The sequence below is a fragment of the Gouania willdenowi genome, unplaced genomic scaffold (assembly GCF_900634775.1).
Source record: "Gouania willdenowi unplaced genomic scaffold, fGouWil2.1 scaffold_15_arrow_ctg1, whole genome shotgun sequence".
NCBI lineage: Eukaryota > Metazoa > Chordata > Actinopteri > Blenniiformes > Gobiesocidae > Gouania > Gouania willdenowi.
In genome coordinates, this window is record NW_021144909.1 from 90,001 (window position 1) to 116,817 (window position 26,817).

Here is a 26,817-nt window from a genome sequence, read left to right on the forward strand (position 1 = left end):
AGATGACATGGGAGGACAGTTTTACTAAATGTAGCCTGATTTTTGTTATCAAAAAAGATAAATAAAGCTGTAGATGAAGGATGAGGATAAGAAAAGCTTTGTACGCTTTATAGTAGACTTATAAAATGCTCAGCTCAAGCTGTTAAGAAAAGTGAGAAGATAGAGATAATTGTGAAGTCGTCTGAAATATTCCTGAGGATCACAGATCTGGATCAGGAAGAGGTTGGACAGTATTATATCAAGGATTTGTGAGTGGTTAGAACAATCCGGTCGGTCGTAATAGTCAAATAGATTCTGTGAAGCACTGACGTTTAGGTTAGAGAAAATACAAATATTGAAGGTCCATAGATTCCTGGTCAATTTTTATATCCAGTGGATGGTGGTAATGCACCTACCAATGAGTGCAAACAGCCAATAAACTCCAATAAAAAAAAGATGTGGAAGGTCAAAGCCTACGTGGTCCCTGTGGGAGGAGGAGACCTCAAGGGCAGTGACCTCCAAACTGGGAAAACTGGGAGAACATGTGAAGCCTCAGCCCAGAAGAACAGCTGAGATACTGAAGAACTTTCAGAGGAGAAAAAGACCATCATCAGTCCACCCTGAGGATGAGCTTCACCACACAAAACTGTTTCCAAAATAAGAATCTAACTCTGAGAACGACCCATCAGACACAACCAGGACACACACACACACACTGCTGCTGTGTGGGTGATGTGAGCGCTGACTCGGGATAATTCAGGATAATTAGACGCTTCTCGGCACCCCGCGGGTCAAGAACACACACACACACACACACACACACACACACACACACCCTTTGTGCTGCTTCTTTCTCGATCGTGTCTTCCACATATAAATTGACTCAGAACATTCTCATCACTTCCTAAAGTCACGCTACATCCAAATGTGTGTAAAGGCTAATGACATCATATCCAATACATTAAAGAATCATTTTGTGATATTTAATAAGCATCTTTCAGCCTGTTAGCAAATAAAAAACAAGTGTCTGTATCTATTATATTTTGTTTTATTATTATTTTTATTTAGTAACACACTGTAATTCTTGCATGTTGGTAAATATGTATTTGTAATTTATGTCCATGTGATCAGCAATACAACAGCAAGGCATTGTGGGAAATGTAGGAAATCTATGAAATGTCCAAATCAAGGTTGCTGAAAAAAATCAATCCTGTAATCTGGATTTATCTGTGTGTGTGTGTGTGTGTGTGTGTGTGTGTGGGGGGGGGGGGGGTTCAGACCTCAGGTACCAACGCATATATCACGGACCACATCACACACTCTCCCTCTCAACACACACACACACACACACACGCACACACACACACACACACACACAGAGTCAGATCTAGGTCACAGCTGTTCACTACAGTATTTCTGTTCCCTCCTTTTTCCTTTTTATCACAATTCTCTCGAACTCTTTGAAGCTCAAATTTAAGAAAGTAAGTCAAACATCAATTAATAATCAATTTGTGAATAATTATCTTTAATGTTTTTCACTGAAAAGCAATAAAAAACTGATATTTCTGCCCCTGACGGCCGACTGCACTCATTAAAGCTGATTTTCACTGCCCTCTAGTGCTAGTGACACCAACAACGTAGAAAGAAAAACAAAAAATATGAGCTTTAAACTGAAACATTTTACATCTAAAGTGATCATAATGTGTCGTTTCACCTGTGTATTAGCACGTTAGCATGTTGTCTCACCTGTGTATTAGCATGTTGTCTCACCTGTGTATCAGCATGTTGTCTCACCTGTGTATTAGCATGTTAGCATGTTGTCTCACCTGTGTATTAGCATGTTAGCATGTTGTCTCACCTGTGTATTAGCATGTTAGCATGTTGTCTCACCTGTGTATTAGCCTGTTGTCTCACCTGTGTATTAGCATGTTGTCTCACCTGTGTGTTAGCATGTTGTCTCACCTGTGTATTAGCATGTTGTCTCACCTGTGTATTAGCATGTTAGCGTGTTGTCTCACCTGTGTATTAGCCTGTTGTCTCACCTGTGTGTTAGCATGTTGTCTCACCTGTGTATTAGCATGTTAGCGTGTTGTCTCACCTGTGTATTAGCCTGTTGTCTCACCTGTGTGTTAGCATGTTAGTGTGTTGTCTCACCTGTGTATTAGAAAGTTAGCATGTTTTGCTGATTTGTTTGTTTTCCATGTGTTTGAGCAGGAATGGGTCATAACGGCTACACCAAAGCTGGTGACGGAGTGGATGGAGGTGAGGAGGGTGGGGCCGAGGAGGAGGGCGACGGGGGAGTGGGGGAGAGAGAGGGGGAGTGGGACGAAGAGCTGGACGGTGGGGACGAATCCGGCGTCAGGATGACCCGAACGGACACGCTTCACTCAACCACCAGCTCCACCGGCACGCAGAGGAAGAGAGGACAACACGCTAAGAAACAGGTGAGATAACATGCTAACATGCTGATACACAGGTGAAATAACATGTTAAGAAAAAGGTGAGATAACATGCTAATACACAGGTGAGACAACATGCTAATACACAGGTGAGACAACATGCTAATACACAGGTGAGACAACATGCTAACATGCTAATACACAGGTGACACACTAATAAAGCGATGACACATACCGCGGTTAAACCGGTTGAGAAAACTTTTGAGTAATAACTCGAGACAAATGATGTCATTTCCTCCACAGGTGCAGGGGACCAATCAGGTGCAGCGAGCTCCTCGAGCCTTGTACTGTCTGAAACTGAACAACCCGATCAGACGTGCAGCGCTGCACATTGTGGAGTGGAAGTATCCTTTACCTGGTTAGACAGGTTAGATAACTCACCCCATAGGTTAGTTAGCTAGCTAACAGGGTTAGTTAACTCACCCATTGGTAAGCTAACTAGTTACCAGCAAGATAAACATTTTATCTAATGTGTTAGGTAAGTAGTTAAGGTAATGGTAAGTGAGTCATTAGCAGGTTTGTTTCGTTAGGTAATGATCAAGTTCATATTTATAATTCTATTCAGTAAAAAGCTTTCGTTAGTGAGTTTAGCTACTTAGGGAATAGTTAGCATGCTGACTAGTTATCATTGCCCCGCCCCCTTCCACTGATTGGATGTGACCTTTGACCTGCCCTCTCAGACCTTTTGACATTTTCATCCTTTTGGCTATTTTTGCCAACTGTGTAGCTCTGGGAGTTTCTAAACCTTTCCCTGAAGACGACTCCAACTCCACCAACCACGACCTGGTGAGAACATGCAACATGCTACACATACTTTACTGTGTGTCTGTGGTGTTCATGTTGTGCTAATGTCGTTTTGATGCAGTCTCACAAATAAAACATATGAAGAAACACAAAACAAACAAAGGAAAGAATCATTCAAATCACCTCAGAGGTTTAGAGTAAAGTACCGTTTGAAGTAGTAGTAAGTACTGAGTACTGAGTGAAACAGTACTTTCTGCTCTGCTGCGTCTCATTCCTCCAGTGTGTGTCTGTGTGCTCATGCTGTCACTTTGTGTTTCCCACATAATGCTCACACTGACCCACAAACACACACACACGCACCCATCAAACCCTCACACATCCACACATTCAGACCCAAAACAACTGATCACTTTCGACAGATTAATTAACATTAATGAATTCATTATTATTGATCAATCATGACCCTGATGATGATGATAAGTTCTATTGAATGAACCCATAATCAGTATTATTGTTTTAATCTGCTCATGTGTTCAAACACTTCCTGTGTTTCAGGAACAAGTGGAGTACGTCTTCCTCATTATCTTCACCATAGAAACCTTCCTAAAGATCTTAGCGTACGGCCTGGTGATGCATCCCAGCTCCTACATCCGCAACGGATGGAACCTGTTGGACTTCGTCATCGTCATCGTTGGGTAAAAAAAACATCACACTTTGGTCTTGAAAGTCCCCCTCAGTGTGAGAACACAACGGTAACACAAGCAGTGTTGTTTCATGTCTTTCTGTTGTTGTTGTTCATTGTGTAATTGTTTGTGTTTCTGTGGTTGTTTTGTGTCATTTTTTTGTGTTTCTGTTGTTTTTTTATGTGATGTTTTTGTTTCTGTTAGGCAAGGCAAGGCCAGGCAAATTTATTTGTGTAGCGCATTTCATACACCAGGCAACCTAATGTGCTTTACATGATCAACAAGTGCAACAGAAAACATTCAACAGTAAAATCAGCAGCAGAAACATTTAAAATCATCAGTAAAAACCTTTAAAACACAACAAACACATTACATCAAGAACAACATGACCAAAAATCTCCCTTTCAGTCATACGCAGTGGAGAAAAAAAGAGCCTTTAACTGTGATTTAAAAATGTTCACAATGGATGTGTTAAAGTCCCAGCTCTGTTACTGTTTTGTGTGTTTTTGTTTATTTACTTTTGGGGCTGAGGTTGGTTTAGTCTTGTGTGTGTTACCAAAGCAGTGCACCTCCCAGTGGACATGTGATGATCAGCTGCTCCTCCTCTCTGCAGGTTGTTCAGTGTCGTCTTGGAAACCATGACCCATAAGTCCAGTGGAGAACAGGCCAGCACTCACCACGTCCCAGGGAAGCCTGGAGGTCTGGACGTTAAAGCTCTGAGAGCCTTCAGGGTCCTTCGGCCCCTACGACTGGTCTCAGGGGTCCCCAGTACGTCAGTAGGTCTGAAGGAAAGGGGCGGGGCTTCCTGCCCAGTGTTGACCTGCTCATATTTGTCTCAGGTTTACAGATCGTGCTGAACTCCATCATGAAAGCCATGGTTCCTCTGCTCCACATCGCTTTGCTCGTGCTCTTTGTCATCATCATCTACGCCATCATCGGCCTGGAGCTCTTCATCGGACGCATGCACCGGACCTGCTACTATGTGGGGACAGGTAGGAACAATGCTCAGGTCTTCAGGAGAAGGTCATACTGAGGAGATGGTTTCAGATCTTAGTTTCTATGAAGTAGCAAAGTCCAACATGTCATAAGTTGCTCAGAATCTCACACTATGTAACGACACAGCTGTAAAGCTTCTCACACATTTCCATGATGTTTAAACCAGTGAGTAATTACAAGTGGAGAAAATATGACACAACACATTAGTCACGATGTGATCAGCGTAACCTCCGGCTTCTGTAAATCAGATGAACCATAGAAGCTAGTGGTGATGCTAGAATAAATAAATTAATCTAATCAATTATAGACTTTGTCTATAATTGTCTTACAACTTCTATTCTGGTTCTCCTGTTTCTTGTGTTGTGGTCTGTGCATCAGTATTATGGGTATAATTAATCACAATTACGTGTTAAAGTCCCAGCTCTTGAAAAATATACAATTATTAACAGTGGTTTAATCCATTAGCCCTATTGATCATGTTTGTATGACTTCTTGAGGTTTAACAGCAGTAAGTATTTAAACAGGGAAAGAAACAGAACATTAAGGTTCTAGTGATCCCACAGTAACATGCTGCTGCTCATGGGTCTGAATGTGTTTATGATTCTGATTCTGATTTTGATCCTGATTCACATTGTGTTTTTCACAGATAACTACGTGGAGGACGATCCTGTTCCGTGTGCATTCGCAGGTCACGGTCGTCAGTGTTCCATTAACGGCACCGAGTGTCGAGGGAGGTGGGACGGACCAAACGGAGGAATCACCAACTTTGACAACTTCTTCTTTGCCATGTTGACGGTGTTCCAGTGCATCACCATGGAGGGCTGGACTGACGTGTTGTACTGGGTGAGACACACACACGCCTGCACGCATACACACATACATACACACACACACACACACACACACACACACAAACACTGTACTCTGCTGTGTGTGCAGATGAACGACGCCATCGGCTTTGAGCTGCCCTGGGTTTACTTCGTCAGTCTGGTCATCTTTGGATCTTTCTTTGTCCTCAACCTGGTCCTGGGAGTCCTGAGCGGGTCCGTCTGTGCTACACCTAACATCTAACCATCCACTGGTTCCTCTATAACCAGGAATAATAACCAGAAATATTCATCAGAAAAGGGCAACTATTTGATCACAGGGTGCGAGACAACAAACATCTGAGGGTCACAAGATCAACAATCATGTTAGCAGAATATATAGAATATACGTAGCATTATCATTTATTTTGCAAACAGTTTCTGTCAATTTGTTGTTATTTTTGTGTTCTTGTGTTGTGTTTTTTGTGTCGTTTTGTAATTTCTACTGTCATTCACTGCGTTTTGAAGTAATTTTTTGTATTTTTTTCTATATTTTTGTAGTCATTTTGTGTATTTTTGTAGTGGTTTTCTATGTTTACTTTGGGGCTGCACAGACGTTGTCTGAGGACCATCCGTTGCCCGTGTCCTAACGTTGGGCGTTCTGTGTGCCCTGTATCCCACAGAGAGTTCAGTAAGGAGAGGGAGAAGGCTAAAGCCAGGGGAGACTTCCAGAAGCTACGTGAGAAGCAGCAGATGGAGGAGGACCTGTGTGGGTACATGGACTGGATCACACAGGCTGAGGACATGGACGAGCTGGACGAGGACGGGAACTCACGTAAGACACAAGACCAGACTCAACAGAACCAGACCCAACAGAACCAGACTCAACAGAACCAGAACCAACAGAACCAGACCCAGTAGATCCAGACCCAGTAGAACCAGACTCAACAGAACCAGACTCAACAGAACCAGACCCAGTAGAACCAGACCCAGTAGAACCAGACCCAACAGAACCACGCTCAACAGAACCAGAACCAACAGAACCAGACCCAGTAGAACCAGTCCCAGTAGAACCAGACTCAACAGAACCAGACTCAACTGAACCAGACTCAACAGAACCAGAACCAACAGAACCAGACCCAGTATAACCAGACAGAGCAGAACTAGACCAGATCTCAGAGCGTCTGATGATGGTTCTGTTTCAGGTCCGTCTCTGGGCGACCTGTCAGACAAGAAAAGAGGAAAGTTTGGATGGTTCAGTCACTCCAACGAGACTCACAGTAAGCTCCGCCCCCTCCTCATTATGCATTAATGATGATTAATAATACAAGGAAACTGACAGTGTCTGTAACTCTGTCTGTTCCTCAGCTAGTCTACCTGCTAGTGAAACAGCCTCAGAGAACACGGAGAACATTGACGAGGAACACACGGACTGCTGCCAGGCCTGCTGGTACTGACTGTGTGTGTGTGTGTGTGTGTGTGTGTGTGTGTGTGTGTGTGTGTGTGTGTGTCTAACTGACTGTCTGTGTGTGTGTTCCAGTGCTCGTCTGATGAAGGTCGGCTGCTGGTGAGTTTCTGACCTGATCAGGTGATCAGGGTGTTGTGGTGACTCTGGTGATTAGACCATGTAGTGATCATGTAGTGATCATGTGACTACACAGTCGGATGTTGCGTCGCTGGAATCGCGTCTGTCGCCGAAATTGTCGAACGGCCGTTAAATCGGTGACGTTCTATTGGCTGGTTCTGCTGCTTGTCTTCCTCAACACGTCCCTCAGCGCCTCAGAGCACTACGACCAACCTGACTGGCTCACACAGGTGCAAGGTAACAGACTACCTGCTCTGATTGGTCGCCACACACAGCCAATCACAGACAGTGTGTGTACTTGGTATTGTGTTGTCACTGAGTTGTCATTGAGTTGACATGTAATTGTTGTGGTTGCGTTGTGGTTGTTGTTGTGTAATGCGTGTGTTGTGGTTGTTGTTGTGTAATGCGTGTGTTGTGGTTGTTGTTGTGTAACAGGGGTATTCCATAAAGCGGGTTATGTTCAAACTTTGAGTATGTTCTGGCTGAAATGAGGGAAACTCTGAGCATCCCATTCCTGAAGGCGATGTATGCTCTTCTCTGAGTCTGTTGCCATGGTAACATTCTCCGTGAACTAAACCTGCTCACTGGCAGGTTTTGTCTAAGAAACCCTGGGTTTCTACCTGGCTCCGCCCACCTGAACACCGCTTCTCAAGGAACACTTTAGTGTACATTGACACTCTTCTCTGACACACATTAGTAACATCACACACCACACACGTGCTCACATCAAATGTGCTGCTTGTGTTTTTTTGCAAACAGTAGTTTTCTTTCTAACATTGCGGATGCAGAGCATTAGGGAAAGACACTGAGAGGTTGATCTGCATTAAAACATCTACTGACATCTGTAGTAAAGTTCCCTGGTTACAAACCTGTCACACAGTGGGTAAGGAGGTGCGTTAGGGAGCGTAGGGTTGGGGGTTTGAATCCAAGCTTAGTCATATTTCTTAGGCCATGGCTATTGATACGGAAACGTATCAATAGACTGCCAGTCTATGCATACGCAGCGGCCCTCATTGGCCAGTTTAGGTCACGTGATAGGTGCATTACGTGACTTAAAGTTCCGTCAGCTCATATTCATTTTTAGCTAACCCGCTATCCCTTCTATTTTAGCCCTAACCCTAACCCAGGAAATACCCTAAAATGTTTATTTAAAAGGTGGAATTTGCCATGTTAAATATGTTAAAATGAAAAATAGATATGTAAAAAGTGGGATTCAAACCCACGGCAGCCGAAGGAAGAATCCTGGAGTCAGGCGCCTTAGACCACCATCCTGACACGGTGAAAACACAGGCACATTACGGCTTTTGTAGAAAAGGTATTTTTTATGATGTCTTTTTTGGACGTCCAGACGACTCTGATGACTACATTACAATAAAAATCATTATAAATGACGCAACGTCAAGCGGCCGTCGCTGTCTTTATAGCCACTGTAGCCGGAGGGCTAAACACTTTCCAACTTACTGGGACCAAATAAAAGTCGAATACTCCTTGAATACATCTTTTAAATTATAATTACATTTTGAGTGAACTCATCCTTTGAAAACTCCATAAATTGAACATTTAAACTGTAAGTACAAGTGGAGCTGTCTTTGAAAAGTGCTGTGTGCGGCTGTAGAAGAATTGATCAGCCCTCCCAGCGATGCTGCCCCGCCTCCACAGACAGAATCAGAGACCCAGAGTTTCCCATCGCGGGGTATGTTGACCCAGAGTTTATGGATAGACTCGGAGTTTGTTGAACCTCCTTTCTGGAATATACCCCAGTTGTGTTGTTATTGTTGTGCAACAGTTGTGTTATTGTTGTGTTGCTGTTGTGTTGCAGACATAGCTAACAAAGTGCTGCTGTCCCTGTTCACGGTGGAGATGTTGTTAAAGATGTACAGTCTGGGTCTGGCTCATTACTTCGTGGCGTTTTTTAACCGCTTCGACTGCTTCGTGGTGTGTGGAGGCATCGTGGAGACCATCCTGGTGGAGATGGATATCATGCCTCCTCTGGGCATCTCTGTGCTGCGCTGCGTGCGCCTGCTGCGCATCTTCAAGGTCACACGGTGAGGACAAGGTCGTACACACTCTTTGATCAACTTAGTGTATATTAATACCTGAGAGTCACTAGATAACACCAGTCTAACTGTAACATCTGATCACGCCCCTCGCTCAGCACACACACAGGATGCTGATTGGTCTATCCTGTGTCTGTGCAGTCATTGGACGGCTCTGTCCAACCTGGTGGCATCTCTACTGAACTCCATGAAGTCCATCGCATCTCTGCTGCTGCTGCTCTTCCTCTTCCTAATCATCTTCGCTCTGCTGGGCATGCAGCTGTTTGGAGGGAAGTTCAACTTCGACGAAACGCAGACCAAACGCAGCACGTTCGACGCCTTCCCTCAAGCACTGCTCACCTGCTTCCAGGTGTGTGTGTGTGTTGGCGCTCTGTGACAAACTGTCCCTTCTTTAATGTGTAACATGTGACGTTAAGATCTTGACCGGTGAGGACTGGAACGTGGTGATGTACGATGGCATCATGGCGTACGGTGGCCCCGTGTTCCCTGGAATGATCGTCTGCATCTACTTCGTCATCCTCTTCATCTGTGGAAACTGTATCCTCCTTTAACACTCCTCTGTGGTGTTGTGTTGTGTCGTGTCGTGTCGTGTCGTGTCGTGTCGTGTCGTGTCGTGTCGTGTCGTGTCGTGTTGTGGTTCTGAACACAGCTCAGACATCCTGCTGAACGTGTTCTTGGCCATCGCCGTGGACAACCTGGCAGGAGGAGATGGAGACGATAAGAACAAGGAGTGAGAGCCTCTCACAGTGATGATGATGATGATGATGATGATGATGATGAAGATGTTTGCTAACATTGTTTCCTGCAGCAAAAAGAAGGAGGGGGCGGAGCCAGAGGAGGAGGAGGAGCCTGAAGAAGGCACAGTGAAGGTGAGCCTGATCTCTGACCCCTGATCTCTGACCTCTGACCCCTGAGTGTTGTTCTGCTGCAGGTGGACGTGGACGAGGACACGGAGTACGAGGAGGAGGAGGAGCTTCCTGAGGGAGAGGACGGTCAGACATCTTCATCTTTATCACAAACTATCAAAAGGAGTGAAAGTTCCTCAGTGGTTACAGAGTCACACTGAACCACTCGCAGGGTTGTTATTACATGATGAGTGTGTGTTACTGATGATGATGTTTCAGAGGGAAGTGTACAGCTGAAAATGGCTGACTTGGCTCCGCCCAAAGAGAAAGTTCTTCCCATTCCTGAAGGAAGTGCTTTTTTCTGCCTCAGCAAAACCAACCCGTGAGTGTGTGTTACTGTGTGTGTGTGTTACTGTGTGTGTGTTACGTTACTGTGTGTGTGTGTGTTTGTGTTACTGTGTGTGTGTTACGTTACTGTGTGTTTGTGTTACTGTGTGTGTGTGTTTGTGTTACTGTGTGTGTGTTACGTTACTGTGTGTTTGTGTTACTGTGTGTGTGTGTTTGTGTTACTGTGTGTGTGTTACGTTACTGTGTGTTTGTGTTACTGTGTGTTTGTGTTACTGTGTGTGTGTTACGTTACTGGTTGTGTGTGTTACGTTACTCTGTGTGCGTGTGTTACGTTACTGTGTGTGTGTGTGTGTTTGTGTTACTGTGTGTGTGTGTTACATTACTGTGTGTGTGTGTGTGTTTGTATTACTGTGTGTGTGTGTGTTTGTGTTACTGTGTGTTTGTGTTACTGTGTGTGTGTGTTACGTTACTGTGTGTGTGCTACGTTACTGTGTGTGTGTGTCACGTTACTGTGTGTGTGTTAGTGTGTGTTACTATGAGTGTGTTACACTGTTTGTTACTGTGTGTTAGTGTGTATGTTATGTTACTGTGTGTGTTACACACTGTCTGTTACTTTGTGTGTTACTATGTGTGTGTTGTTGTTGTTCTTCTGATGTCAGTTGTGCGTCTACAGGATCCGTGTCTGCTGCCACACTCTGATCCATCATCACATCTTCACCAACCTCATCCTCGTCTTCATCATCCTCAGCAGCTGCTCATTGGCTGCCGAGGATCCAATCAGAGCGCATTCCTTCAGGAACAATGTAAGTCTCACACAGAAGTGGAACCACGTTTTAAAACTAAACAATAGGATGGAATCATAGTGAAAATGTTTTTCCATTAATTCATCAATTCTGGTATTTTTAAAAATTATACCAGAATTCTATTTTCTGACCCTCTTCCTTTTTTCAGAATTGTGGAGAGAATCCAATTTATTTTTGAAGTTGTGTTAAAATTCAAAAATATTCCAACATCTAAAAATTGCTTGTGACACAACACAAAATTACAACAAAACACAAAAAAGTTATCTAAACTACACAAATCAGAAAGGAAAATACAAGATCCAAAATGACACAAAAGAAAACTTGCATTAACATAGTTTGGATTATAAATAACTTAAAATATGATAAAACGTCATAGTAGTCGTGTGTGTGTGAAATAAAAATATTCAACCAATGATCATCAGTTAGGTTTAATCCACTGTTTATAAGAAAGAGGCTTTTATTTACATTTTTGCTGTTAAGTGAGGGGGCGGAGCTCCTACAGATTAAACGCCAGCAGAAGTGGGTCAGTGACTAACCAGGTTACACACACACACACACACACACACACACACACGGAGCAGCTGTTTCTGTAAAGACACTCAGTAACAGCAGCTGAGCATTTACACACCATCAGGTGATGAAGTCCGCCCATTTTTCTAACTAAAATTTTCAAAACAAATTGTAAAAATATGGTCTTGTCTCATCCTGACTACAGTTGAGGAAAAAAAAAATGAAATTGTGTTCAGAACAACCTAAGAATGTTTGACCAGAGAAACAAGCTTTGATGTAAATTTTCTGTGTTCAAAACAGGGGACGGGACTTAGATAAGCAAACTGCTTCTCTCGTCTCCTTTTTTGGCATGGACGAAAAAAAAAAAAGTGAATGTAACCATGTTAGAAATAAACTGAATAAATAAATAAATAAATAAATACATAAATAAATAAATAAATAAATAAATAAATAAATAAATAAATAAATAAATAAATAAATAAATAAATAAATATCTTTCAGGGCTTCTTGTGTATCTTTAAGGTGAGGGAGAAGGAAACTAGAAAATGAATATTTGAGTTTAAATGTGCACTGGGAAGGATCTCCATACAGACCAGTCTCACATATTTGGTTAGCTTGGCACGTAGCAGCCATTCCCACAAGTTTGATTAGCTTAGCATGTAGCCACCAGTCCTACATGTTTAGTTCGCTTAGCATGTAGTGTACAGTAGGTTACAGTGTGTGTGTGTGTGTGTGTGTGTCTGCAGATCTTGGGTTACGCAGACTACGCCTTCACCTCCATCTTCACTGTGGAAATCCTGTTGAAGGTAAACATGAGCACTACTCGTTAGGTCTGCTTTCACAATAGAGGTGCGTTATAAATAAAAGCATGACTTCCTGTGTGTAGATGACTGTGCACGGAGCATTCCTCCATCAAGGATCCTTCTGCAGGAACTGGTTCAACCTGCTGGATCTACTGGTCGTCAGCGTCTCACTGGTTTCCTTCTTCCTGCAGTGAGTGTTTGATTCTCACTGCTGCCCATCAGCTGACTAGCTCCGCCCACAAATGTTGTTAATTACAGTAGGGTCATCTATCTATAATGCAAGAAAGGTCTGTGTGTGTATCCGTGGAGCAAATATCTCCCCGATGCAGTGTCTGATCAACCTGAAACTTTGTCAACGGCTTGCGCAAACCCCGAGTGTGTGCATCCGTAATTTTGGAGTAATTTGGTCATTTTAAAACCAATTTGAAATTATCAATCCACACTGTGGAACTTCTGTCAAACATTGTTTTAGAATAGTATAAAGGTTACTCTTTTTTGGGATATAAAACAATTTTTCTTTATGCGACTATGGGTTATTTTACTATTTGTGAATATTTAAAATCCTTTGCATGAGGCCATTGTAGCTTGACTCTGTGTCTAATAATCATTTATTGTTTACTGTCCATATCTCAGAAAGTATTCATCCATTCAAACAAAAAAAAGACAGTGCGCCTATTGAATTATTAAGAAACAATTAGTGAAAATAGGCGCACGGTGGCTTAGTGGTTAGCACGTCCTCCTCACAGCAAGAAGGTCCAGGGTTCAAGCCCTGGGGTGGACACTTGGGTCCTTTCTGTGTGGAGTTTGCATGTTCTCCCCATGCTGCGTGGGTTTCCTCCGGGTACTCCGGCTTCCTCCCACAATCCAAAAACATGACCGTAAGGTTGATTGGAGTCTCTAAATTGCCCATAGGAGTGAATGAGAGAGTGAATGGTTGTCTGTGTCTGTGTTGCCCTGTGATGGACTGGCGCCCTGTCCAGGGTGTACCCCCGCCCAGCGCCCTATGAGAGCCGGAGATTGGCACCGGCAGACCCCCGCGACCCTGTTAAACGGGAATAAGCGGGTATGAAAATGGATGGATGGATGGAATTAGTGAAAATGTCTGAATTTTTTTAGACGAAAATGCGTCCTGAAAATGTGTTGAAATGACATGGAATGAGCCAGTAGCCCCGTATCTTATCTAAAGCTACAGGATGTGACGCTGCAGTGTCCTCTAATTTAATGTTGCTGTTAGATCTACGTTTCTGTAGGTCTCTGTAGACCTTTCATTGACTCCTGGTGACCTCCAGTGTTGGAAGTACATGGGTTAAGAACCAACGACTCACAGCTTTGTGGACTTGAAGCACGTGCTGAGTTTGATTCCCCTGTGTGTGTGTGTAGCTCCAGTGCCATCTCTGTGGTGAAGATCCTCCGTGTTCTCCGAGTCCTCCGTCCACTGAGAGCCATCAACAGAGCTAAAGGACTGAAGGTAAACACAGCAGAACAGATAGATGTTGGTGAGAGAGCATTGTTACACTCAGACCTGTGTGTGTGTGTGTGTGTGTGCGTTTGTGTGTTACAGCACGTGGTGCAGTGTGTGTTTGTGGCCATCAGGACCATTGGAAACATCATGATTGTTACCACGCTGCTGCAGTTCATGTTCGCCTGCATCGGAGTTCAGCTGTTTAAGGTGTTACACACACACACACACACACACATACACACACACACACACACACACACTCTCTCTGGACAGTCGTCAGGTTTCCTGTGTTTTGTGTTTCAGGGAAAGTTTTATCGCTGCACTGATGAAGCAAAACACACACCAGAGGAGTGCAAGTAGGACACACACACACACACGGTTGTGCGTCTGAGTACAGATGCTAATGTGTGTGTGTGTGTGTGTGTGTTTTAGGGGAACCTTCGTCGTGTACAAAGATGGAGACGTGAGTCACCCGATGGTCAGAGAGAGGATCTGGTTGAACAGTGACTTTAACTTTGATAACGTTCTGATGGGGATGATGGCCCTGTTCACCGTCTCTACCTTTGAAGGATGGCCAGCGTGAGTCTGACTTTGATCAACACCATTAACTCCTTTGATCTGTTGATGACAATTCACTCACAAATAACTCAAACAGCTCTGCATCAAAGCCTAATTACGATAAATATACTTCAGATTAACTGACTGTAAACCTGGAATTATTTCATAATTAGCTCATTAATAACTGAAAATCCACTCACAATTAATAATAATATTCCATTTCATTTATAAGCGCTTTTCAAAAACCCAGAAACTTTACAGTTGTTAATACAATTACACTGAAATTAAATAAAGGAAACAACAACAATTAAGGTAAATACAGAAAATAAATAACAATCATAAGTTAAAGCTTGTGTGAAAAGGTAAGTTCACAACTCAGCTTAGCTACAGTGTTAGCTGAGTTGTTAGCTACAATGTTAGCTCTGTTGTTAGCTTAAATGTTAGCTGAGTTGTTAGCTTTAGTGTTAGCTGTATTGTTAGCTGAGTTGTTAGCTGCAGTGTTAGCTAAGTTGGTAGCTGCAGTGCGTTAGCTACATTGTTAGCTGCCTTAATGCTACCACTCACTCATTTTTATCCCCTCCTACAGTCTGCTGTACAAAGCTATCGATGCTAACGGAGAGAACTCTGGTCCGATCTACAACTACAGAGTGGAAATCTCCATCTTCTTCATTGTCTACATCATCATCATCGCCTTCTTCATGATGAACATCTTTGTCGGCTTCGTCATCATCACCTTCAGAGAGCAGGGAGAGCAGGAGTACAAGAACTGTGAGCTGGACAAGAACCAGGTACCAAAACTTTTTTTTAATGAAATACAGCAAGAAAGTGTCAGACACTCAGTGAAGTAAAAGATGGTTAGAACCAGCTTACGGTTAAAAAAAAGAAAAAAATTCTCCGACAGGCAGAGAGTTTCATTCTACGAAGCACCACGTCTGAAGGAACCCACGTTTACCACAACTCCACTGGTGAACAAGTAAATACAAACCAAAGTAAAAACCAACGTTAAGCTGAAGAAACCCTTAAAGTTAACGGAAAAGACCTGCAAACCTGAGTCATTGATTGAGACTAAAACTATGACTAAATTAATAGACATTATCGTCAACTTATAAAGGACAAAAATAGATTGTGACAAAAATCCAATCAGAAGACGCGAGAGTTGTAGCCTGGAGTCCATCCTAATCTCCTTGTATTATTCATACAGGCGATTAGTCTGGAAGTGCTGACCAGGCATTTGAGTTCTGGTGGTTGAGCGGGGCGGGACTAACACATGCAGAGTAACCAATCAAATGATGAGCAGATCTGACAATAGTGCAACAAGCGTAGTTATTTTTCCCTAAACGGAGCCAATAGACTAAAACAGTGCGGTACAGACTTACAGTTTTAAAGCCTCTTCTTGTTGTGGATTCAACAATTTATCCAGGTCTTTTAAAATAGAGCAGAGTGCAGCTGTAAAGGTCTTGTCGGCCGCCATGTTTGTTTTGATACTGCTTTGCGCTGGTGTTATGACGTTTTTTTCCTGTTCGGCTCTCATTGGCTCGGCCAACTATTGCACATTTTTATTTGCATTATTATGGGAGAAAGATACCATTTCAAACTTGACTTGTCTGTTTTTGTTGTTCAGTACTGCTTTTGTTTTGTATTAAAATAAAGATGTGTTGAAATAAAGTTAAATTTGTGTTATATATTACATATACACACAAATTACAGTAGATTTAGTTTGTTTCCGATACCAGCAGTAAAACATTGTCTAGTAAATGGTGTAAACAGTGTGTGTGTGTGTGTGTGTGTGTGTCTGTGTGTGTGTGTGTGTATTACAGCGTCAGTGTGTGGAGTACGCACTCAAAGCTTCACCTCTGAAGCTTTACATCCCCAAGAATCCCATTCAGTTCAAGTTCTGGTCCATTATCAACTCCACCTGCTTCGAGTACGTGATGTTTGTCCTGATCCTGTTGAATACGGTCACCCTGGCAGTGCAGGTGGGTGGAGACAGACTCTGTGTGTGTGTGTGTGTGTGTGTGTGTGTGAAGCCTCACTGTGTGTGTTTAAACCTCTGCAGCACTATGAACAGTCCAAGACCTTCAGTCACATCATGGACATCCTCAACATGGTTTTCACTGGTTTGTTCACTGCTGAGATGCTCCTCAAACTGCTGGCTCTGCGCCTCAGGGTGAGCAAACTCAGCGTTCCCCACGTTTGGTGTTTTTTAATCTTATCTTTCATATTTTCATCTTTGTCTTTCTTCAGCATTACTTTGTTGACGCCTGGAACTCCTTTGACGCTCTGATTGTAGTGGGCAGTGTTGTGGACATCGTGGTCACTGAGTTCAGCGTGAGTTCACGTCCCTAAAACAGATCTATGTTCAATATTCATATTCATATTATTGTCCTAATAATCATTGTCTCCAATAATTAGTGAGTATGGCATTTATGCTTATACTTTTATAATTTGTAACTTTTAATTTTTTATTTTTTTGTGAAACGGCATTGACTTTTCAGCTCAGAGTGTAGAGCTAGTTAAACTAGAGGAGCTGCTCCACTTTTCACCTTCAAATCTATTCACCTACGAACCATTCAACCTTTAACATGTTCAGTTTTCAACCTTATTGCTAATGTTAAGCTATTGCTAGGTTAATGCTTAGCTTATGCTAGGTAATGTTATTGCTTGGCTAATGTTAAGTTAGTGCTAATGCTAGGTTAGTGCTAATGCTAGCTTAATGCTTTTGCTAGGTTAATGCTAATGCTAGGTTAGTTCTAATTCTAGGTTTATGCTATTGCTAGGTTAATGCTAATGCTATGCTAATGTTAAGCTAATGATAATGCTCGTAAATGATAATGCTAATGTATGCTAATGAAAATGCTAACTTAAATTAATGTTAATGCTATGTTATTGCTAATTCTAACTTATACTAATGCTATTGTTAATGCTAATGCTAGCTAATGCCTATGCTAGGTAATGCTAATGCTAAGCTTATGCACTGCCTCCTCACTTATATTTTCTTCAGAAAAAGCTAATATTCCAGTCATTGTTGATATTGTTTTGTCCTCATTGTGGTTAATGGTGATTGTTGTCGCGTTTTGTTGTCATTGTTGTTTAAGTCTATCATTGTTAATGTTTTTTGGTTTCAATAATAATCATTGTTGTCAATAATCAATAAACGATTAACCAGTATGTTGTTGTTATTATTGATATGAGTTTGATTATTGATTATTATTGATAAGTGTGTTGGTCTTCCAGAGTGGAGAGGACAGCTCCAGAGTGTCCATCACTTTCTTCCGCCTGTTTCGAGTGATGCGATTGGTCAAGCTGCTGAGTAAAGGGGAAGGGATTCGAACCTTATTGTGGACCTTCATCAAATCCCTTCAGGTCAGAGGGGCGGGGTTTAAAGGATCCGTTACTATAGATGTATGTAGTGATGGAGTGAACCATGCTCTTCTTCTCCTCAGGCGTTGCCGTACGTGGCTCTGCTCATTGCTATGATCTTCTTCATCTATGCCGTCATTGGAATGCAGGTCCTTCACTTAAGATACACTCACATTGTTAGTGCATTGGTGTTGGTTAGCTTAGCATGTAGCGGCGCTGAAGGAAAAACATCTGAGATAATCATTAGGATCTTACTTTAGGATTAAGTTAGCCCAGAGCTAGACTTTTTCTGCTCTGTTCTTCTCTCTGCAGACGTTTGGGAAAATAGCGATGCAGGACTACACTCAGATCAACAGGAACAACAACTTCCAGACATTTCCTCAGGCAGTGCTGCTGCTCTTCAGGTGATACTTTAGACCTCTAACTAACTGACTGACTAACTCTAGCTGACTAAGTCCCTGACTAACTTTAACTAACTCTGACTAACTCTAGCTGACTAAGTCCCTGACTAACTTTAACTAACTCTGACTAACTCTAGCTGACTAACTTTAACTAACTCTGACTAACTCTAGCTGACTAAGTCCCTGACTAACTTTAACTAACTCTGACTAACTCTAGCTGACTAAGTCCCTGACTGACTTTAACTAACTCTGACTAACTCTAGCTGACTAAGTTTCTGACTAACTTTAACTAACTCTGACTAACTCTAGCTGACTAACTTTAACTAACTCTGACTAACTCTAGCTGACTAAGTCCCTGACTAACTTTAACTAACTCTGACTAACTCTCTGACTATGTTGCTTTTTATGTAATATTGTAAATATCTGTAATAAAATTGGAGGAGATCCCAGGCAGAATAGCTCCTGCAATAAGTCAGGAGCTATTGGGGCTCTCAATAAAATGAAATGAAACTCTCTGACTAACTCTATCTGACTAAGACTCTGACTAACTCTGACTAACGCTATCTGTGGTTATCTCCAGGTGTGCTACAGGTGAGGCGTGGCAGGAGATCATGTTAGCCAGTCTTCCAGGTAAACGCTGTGACCCAGAGTCAGATTATGAGCCTGGAGAAGAGTTCAGCTGTGGAAGTAACTTTGCCATCGTCTACTTCATCAGTTTCTTTATGCTTTGTGCCTTCCTGGTGAGTCTGTGTGATGACCTCTGACCTTTGACCTCTGTCACATTAACACTTTCATATTTCCTCTGCCTCAGATCATCAACCTGTTTGTCGCCGTCATCATGGACAACTTTGACTACCTGACGCGTGATTGGTCGATCCTGGGCCCCCATCACCTGGATGAGTTTAAGAGGATTTGGTCTGAGTACGATCCAGAGGCCAAGTAAGAAACTTCTGATCCTGACTTATCTTAACCTGACTTATCCTACTTTATTTGTTCTCGTCATATATGGATTTCTCTGCGCTCATCTTGACATATCTAATATAATCCTGACTTATTTTATCCTATCTTATCATATTTAATATGTTATTCTGTTTTATGTCAGAGGTCGTATCAAACACCTGGACGTGGTGGCTCTGTTGAGGAGGATTCAGCCTCCTCTGGGCTTTGGGAAGCTCTGCCCTCACAGAGTCGCCTGCAAGGTAATGCAGAGGGCAGCAGAGCGCTGACTTTTCAAAGTAAGAGCACGGCCTGACATGGTTTTCCCTCCTCAGCGCCTAGTGGCCATGAACATGCCTCTGAACGCCGACGGCATGGTGACCTTCAACGCTACGCTGTTCGCCTTGGTACGCACCGCGCTCAAGATCAAGACTGAAGGTACGAAAATCATTAGAAACAAGGCCACGGACCACAGATTGATCACCTTTTGTTCCCTGTTTTTAAAGCTTAACATTTAAGAATGAATGTTTTATTTAGGTGCACAATCTCAATGTTTTTCACCAATAATATGTGAGGCGTTGATTGTAAAGTTGCTCATGCTAAAATAAACAGAAACCTTTCACAACATTTAGCAACAAACATTTAAAAAACTTTTGTGAATTTTATTACTTTTGACCAGATTTACAGCAATGTTTGTGAAACTTGTGAGACTTTTCTTGTAAAAATATAATGTGATGTTAAATTTAAATGTTAAATCTAAATCTAAATGTTTAATGTTAAATCTAAGTGTTAAATGTTAAATCTAAATGTTAAATGTAAAATTTAAATCTAAATGTTAAACTTTAAACGTTAAATTGAAATGTTAAATGTCACGGATGAAACGAAATATTTAGCTAATATGCAAATTCACCGGAGTTACCAAAATAAAAGCTCCATTGACGCGAACGAGCGCTTTTTACGGTCTATTCAGAAAGGGTGACTGTGCTCCACATTTAGATTTATCATTTAACACTTATATTTAACATTTAGCATTTAGATTTAGATTTAAATGTTGTTGTTTATTTTAGCATGTGCAACGTTACAATCGGCGCCCCTTAAGGTTCAAATCCCACACTGAAGTCCATTAAGCCCTAAATACTCAGTGGGAGCTCAGTGATAAACACGTCATCAGAGGGCGCTGCAGTGATATAAATCAGCTGACCACCTGAGGGGAGGAGTGTCAGCTAACCCCGCCTCTTTACCTGATCCTGTTGCTAGGAAACCCTGAGCAGGAGAACGAGGAGCTGAGGGGGATCATCAAGAAGATCTGGAAACGGATGAAACCCAAACTGTTGGACGAAGTAATTCCTCCTCACAAAGGTAGAGTGTGTACGGAGCCAGGAGACGAACATGTTTGTGTTTACTTTGTGTACTGTGTCTACTATTTGTACTGTGTGTACCTGCTTATCAAATGTACATGTCTGTCCTCAGAGGAGGAAGTGACTGTGGGAAAGTTCTATGCAACGTTCCTGATCCAGGATTACTTCAGGAAGTTCAGGAAGAGGAAGGAGAAAAGAGGCCTGCAGGGAGAGTCGGACGAAACCAACTCGTCTGCCGTACAGGTCGCTTAGCAACACACAGTGATTACTGATAATATGGTATTCAGAGCAAACCTTTGTTAAACAGCAAGCTTTATCAGGACAGGGGATAAGTAGGTAAGTAATCCGTAGGTAGATGAACAATTAATAAGTAGTAGGTTGATAAGTATGTACAGTGGGGCAAAAAGTATTTAGTCAGCCACCAATTGTGTAAGTTCTCACTCTTAAAAAGATGAGCGAGGCCTGTAATTTTCATCATAGATAAACCTCAACTATGAGACAAAATGAGAAACAAAAATCCAGAAAATCACATTGTAGGATTTTTAATGAATTTATTTGCAAACTATGGTGGGAAATAAGAGGTCAAACATTTTCTGTAAGTCTTCACAAGGTTTTCACACACTGTTGCTGGTATGTTGGTCCATTCCTCCATACAGATCTCCTCTAGAGCAGTGATGTTTTGGGGCTGTCGCTGGGCAACACGGACTTTCAACTCCCTCCAAAGATTTTCTATGGGGTTGAGATCTGGAGACTGGCTAAGCCACTCCAGGACCTTGAAATGCTTCTTATGAAGCCACTCCTTTGTTGCCCGTGCGATGTGTTTGGGATCATTGTGGTGCTGAAATACCAGCTACGTTTCATCTTCAATGCCCTTGCTGATGGAAGGAGGTTTTCTCTCAAAATCTCACGATACATGGTCCCATTCATTCTTTCCTTTACACGAATCAGTCGTCCTGGTCTCTTTGCAGAGAAACAGCCCCCAAAGCATGATGTTACCACCCCCATGCTTTACAGTAGGTATGGTGTTTTATCTCCTCCAAACACAATGAGTTGAGTTTTTACCAAAAACTTCTATTTTGGTTTCATCTGACCATATGGCCTTCACCCAATCCTCTTCTAGATCATCTAAATGTTCTCTATCAAACTTCAGACGGGCCTGGACATGTAGTGGCTTAAGCAGGAGGACACGTCTGGTACTACAGGATTTGAGTCCCTGGTGGTGTAGTGTGTTACTGATGGTAGCCTTTGTTACTTTGGTCCCAGCTCTCTGCAGGTCATTCACTAGGTCCCCCCGTGTGGTTCTGGGATTTTTGCTCACCTTGTGATCATTTTGACCCCACAGGGTGAGATCTTGCGTGGAGCCCCAGATGGAGGGAGATTATCAGGGGTCTTGTATGTTTTCCATTTTCTAATAATTGCTCCCACAGTTGATTTCTTCACACCAAGCTGTTTACCTATTGTAGATTCAGTCTTCCCAGCCTGGTGCAGGTCTACTATTTAGTTTCTGGTGTCCTTTGACAGCTCTTTGGTCTTGGCCATAGTGGAGTTTGGAGTGTGACTGTTTGAGGTTGTGGACAGGTGTGTTTGATACTGATAACCAGTTCAAACAGGTTCCATTAATACAGGAAACGAGTGGAGGAGGAGCCTCTTAAAGAAGAAGTTACAGGTCTGTGAGAACCAGAAATCTTTCTTGTTTGTAGGTGACCGAATATTTATTTTACCGTGGAATTTACCAATAAATTCATTAAAAATCCTACAATGTGATTTTCTGTTTTTTTTTTTTTTTCTTATTTTGTCTCTCATATCTGAGGTTTACCTATGATGAAAATTACAGGCCTCTCTTTTCTTTTAGAACTTGCACAATTGGTGGCTGACTAAAATACATTTTTGCCCCACTGTATGTATATATAGGACATATATGTCAGTAGGTGATAGGTATGTGTGTAGGCTATCAGCAGATGATGAGTATGTACTGTAGGTTACATACATAGGAATATGATCACTGGGTTTGTATGTAGACAATAAATACATATGTAGGCATGATGTGTAAAGTACGCATGATAATGTGATAAGTTGGTTGAGATCTGTAGGAAGTGTATATGCATCCAATAAGTATGTAGGTAAGAGATTAGTAGGCAGGTCTGAAGGTATGTTGGTTACACATGTGTATGTGACAAGTAGGCATGTGATAAGTAGGTTTGTGATAGGTAGGTATCTGATAAGTAGACATGTGACAAGTAGGCATGTCATAAGTAGGTATGTGATAGGTAGGTATGTGAAAAGTAGGTATGTGATAAGTAGGCATGTGATAAGAATGTATGTGATAAGTAGGTATGTGATAGGTAGTTATGTTATGTGAAAAGTTGGTACAGTATGTGATATGAAGATATGTGGTAAGTAGGCATGTGATAAGTAGATATTTAATAGGTGTGTGTGTGTGTGTGTGTGTGTGTGTGTGTGTGTGTGTGTGTGTGTGTGTGTGTGTGTGTGTGTGTGTAGCTGTGTAAGGCTGGTCTGAAGACTCTCCAGGACCTGGGTCCAGAGATGCGTTTGGCTCTGAATGCAGACCTGGAGGAGGAGGAGGAAGAGGTGGAGCTCGGGGTGGAGGAAGACGAGGTGATGAAGCTTCTGCTCCTCTTCCTCAGAGTTTAATGACAGAGCAAGAACCTAAAAGCTGTGTGTGTGTGCGTGCATGTGTGTGTGTGTTTGTGTGTGTTGGCAGGGGGGGAACGGGTTTGGACCAGAGAAGAAGAAGAGAGGTTCTCTACTGACACCTACTGGTAAACAAACACATTGTGTTGTTTTTGTACTGACTCATCTCAGTCTAAACCAACATCTCAGGTCCAGGGTGGGTTGTTGGTACCGACTTATCTCAGTGTGACTAACCTCACAGGTCCAGGGGGGGTCATAGGCGTGTCTAACGGGGGTCTGATCCACCGTGTGGGATCTCTCACGCTGATGTCCAACGGTAACGAACACGAGGAAAACGTTCGTCATGGAGACTCAAGGTCTTCATTTAACCGCCATCACCACCACCACCAATCAGCAGGGAGGAACGGACTGGTAGAGTTCGCCCACAAGAGGCCTTCCTACCACAAGCACAGCAGGTGAGTTTAGTTTGAAACATAAAGATATCTTTATTGACAGCAGCTACATCCAATCATGTTGTGTTTGTTTGTTTGAAGGCGGGACTCCAGGGAGCGATCCTATAGGAACAGAGACATGGAGACGTACGGAGAAACAGGACACATGGAGGAGGACAACGACAGCATCACGTCTACAGATAGGTACAGACAGACAGGTACAGACAGAAAGACAGACAGGTAAAAAAAGACAGACAGACAGGTACAGACAGACAAGTACAGAAAGGTACAGACAGGAAGTAACTGACTCAGACCAACTATTTCCACTTGTTTATATTTCAGATATTTTCCAGACGAGTCGTCCTACAGAGAGCACTACGATGTCCACGACCCCTACACCAACAGTAACTATGGTAACGGCTACGGAGAGGGCCGCAGGACGACTCGGCGCCGCCTGCTTCCTGCCACGCCCACTGGTAATTCTAAGCCTAGCTCGTGTGTCAGACTGGGTTTGGACTGAGTCCAGTGTTTGTTTCTCAGGACGAAAACCATCCTTTAACATCCAGTGTCTGAGGAGACAGGACAGTGATGACCTGCCCATGCCTGGAACATACCACCCTACATCACCCCCCCGCAGAGCATGCACACAGGTAACACACACACACGCACGCACACACCATTTAGCATGTTTCCCTCTAATGAATAAGTAAAGTAGGTGGATCTCACAATGGGAGCAAAAAAAATGGCATTAGGACATGCAAATACATGAATGCAGTGGGCGCAATGCAATTCATCAAGTTTGGAAATGTTTGCGGTGATTATTTTAGCACCGGAAAATAGTACGACTGACAAGCAGGTACAAACACACGCAGAGATCCACTGCAGTAAATGTTTATACAAAACACAGCGGAGATGGAAAAAAAGGTTACAGTTAACCGTTCTAGTATGAGAAAATAATTTCTCTCCATGTTTGGACTGTAAAACTCTCGTGTTGCGTTGATGGCAGGAGCATCCGGTAGGAATGTGTAATTTAAGAGTGTGAGTGACTACTCAGGAGGTCAGACCTGCTGGATGATGGTCAGTAGATCATCTTCAAATGGTGCTGATCGACTGATTGACAGACTGTGTTGCTGCATTAACTCAGATCAATGGCATCAACCGATCAATAGGACATTTCTGTCCAAATCTGCCTGTTTTAAGAGCAAAGTTACAGTACCTAGCAGAACACCCACAATAAATTAAGGGGGAAAAATATAGGTTTTAGGTTAGTTTTTAAAGTTATTATTTGTTTTTTTGAACATTTTGTGTTTGTTTTGTTTTCTACATTATTAAATGTTTGTGCAGACAGAGAAGTCAATCTGCCTCCAATTGAACTCACCCCTCCACATTGAACGAGCAAAATGTTTATATAAATAGGGCGGTCTCAACCATGTCTATACGTGCACATATTTGTGACGCAATGTTAGTGAATTAGGGTTGCACCTGTTTACCACCCTTTATTTCAGATCTTAGTGAATCTGCCCCTTAGTTTTCTATTTTGGCAAAGTAGAGAATTACAATATTGCCTATAACGATAAATGTATATATATATATATTAATAGCTTATTTTGTATTAAATACTGGTTTTAGGACTAGTTTCTTTCTAGACTTCTCAGAACATTTAAATAGATGATCAGAGTGTGTTCCAACTCAGACCTTCATCTGAACACGCTGCAGAACTCACTCACACGTTCTGTCACTTAGAGGAGAATAAGACAAAGCTGTTTGTTAATAAATGTGTCTTTGTGGTATTTTTCATCAGGAAAAAGGATTTATCTCTCTGGTCAGACTTTATTGAGTAATTTTTTTTAAATTAAGATTTTTATCATATATCGCCGTTTTGAGATATAATATATAAAATATGATATAATTGAGAATAATATAATTGATATGAGGTTTTGCCCATATCGCCCAGCTCTAGCGCACACACACACACACACACACATACACACACACAATGTGTGCACACAGGTAGAAAAACTACAGCTGACTAACCCCGCCCGCTTCCAACAGCGACCAATGAGCAGCTACGACTCCCATCACTCATCAGCCCACTCCTCCACACCGTCCTCGGCCTCCTGGGCCAACCCGTGTCCTCGCCGCGGCCGCCTGCTCTACGCCCCTCTCATCCTAGTGGAGGAGGAGGGCAGCCCTCCATGGGGGGGCGGAGTCAACGAGCACAGTGGTGAAGGGAAGAGGGGTGGAGTCGGAAGAGGTCAGAGAAATATCATCTTTTGAGTTTTAAAAACCTTAGAATCTTGAAACATGTTTCATCTGTAAATGTCTCCATGGTTTGCCACATGGGAGGAGCTTGTCAACTCACTTCCTGTTTCATGTTCAGGAGTCAGCGTCACAGGTGCTGCTCCCAGACCAGCCTGGTGCGGTGGCCCTGCTGGGTCACCAGGTAAGACCGCACAACACTGAACAGGTTTTGTTTTGTTTTAAATGAATGCATTTTTGACATATCATGTGACCATGTTTTAGCCCCGCCCCCCTACCGTGCGTACACCACCCTGAGGGTCCCGTCCCAGCTTGGGTCCCAGTTGACGGAGAAGCGTGGGTCAGCTGACAGCCTAGTGGAGGCGGTGAGGAACGTCAACGTTCAGGTCTGAGTGGAATTCTTGTTTTCTGACCCTGATCTTTGTTCTGTCCCTGTCCTCCTTCAGGTCCTCATCTCTGAGGGGTTGGGTCTCTATGCTCGTGACCCAAAGTTTGTGGCGTTTGCTAAGCGTGAGATCGCAGACGCGTGTCATATGACGGTGGATGAAATGGAGTCAGCAGCCAGTGACCTGCTGGGCTCAGCTAGCCACGCCCTCCTCAGCGGCTCCTCAACCACCGCTGACCCCGCTGGTCTCTATAGCGACGAGGAGCCAATCCGGACGAGCCGTGAGGAGGACGAGCTCGCCGATGAGATGACCTGTGTCACGTCGTTCTGACATTATTAAAACATCGTTTTAACTGGATATTATAGTCACATGATGACCAGGCGCAATCTTATTGTT

General features: G+C 42.8%; 1 protein-coding gene across 1 annotated transcript; it reads left to right on the forward strand.

Moving 5' to 3' along the window:
* The first annotated feature begins 2,282 nt into the window (after positions 1-2,282).
* On the forward strand, positions 2,283-26,751 carry LOC114458679 (voltage-dependent L-type calcium channel subunit alpha-1D-like). The gene is made up of 51 exons (XM_028441092.1): positions 2,283-2,423; positions 2,682-2,782; positions 3,119-3,224; positions 3,738-3,877; positions 4,479-4,633; positions 4,705-4,857; positions 5,508-5,704; positions 5,801-5,904; positions 6,351-6,502; positions 6,873-6,947; positions 7,036-7,117; positions 7,208-7,234; positions 7,329-7,489; positions 9,072-9,297; positions 9,451-9,658; positions 9,726-9,846; positions 9,964-10,039; positions 10,118-10,178; positions 10,241-10,301; positions 10,434-10,536; positions 11,176-11,305; positions 12,562-12,621; positions 12,702-12,808; positions 13,999-14,086; positions 14,180-14,287; positions 14,384-14,436; positions 14,513-14,659; positions 15,225-15,426; positions 16,456-16,614; positions 16,695-16,805; positions 16,883-16,966; positions 17,873-18,001; positions 18,082-18,147; positions 18,311-18,402; positions 18,980-19,139; positions 19,211-19,338; positions 19,502-19,598; positions 19,671-19,773; positions 20,593-20,694; positions 20,806-20,936; positions 23,193-23,313; positions 23,408-23,473; positions 23,587-23,800; positions 23,879-23,980; positions 24,146-24,252; positions 24,317-24,426; positions 25,020-25,033; positions 25,840-26,030; positions 26,157-26,219; positions 26,300-26,400; positions 26,482-26,751. The coding sequence occupies exons 1-51, from the start codon at positions 2,343-2,345 to the stop codon at positions 26,749-26,751; spliced, it is 6,006 nt and encodes a 2,001-aa protein (XP_028296893.1). The 5' UTR covers positions 2,283-2,342.
* The last annotated feature ends 66 nt before the right edge of the window (positions 26,752-26,817 follow it).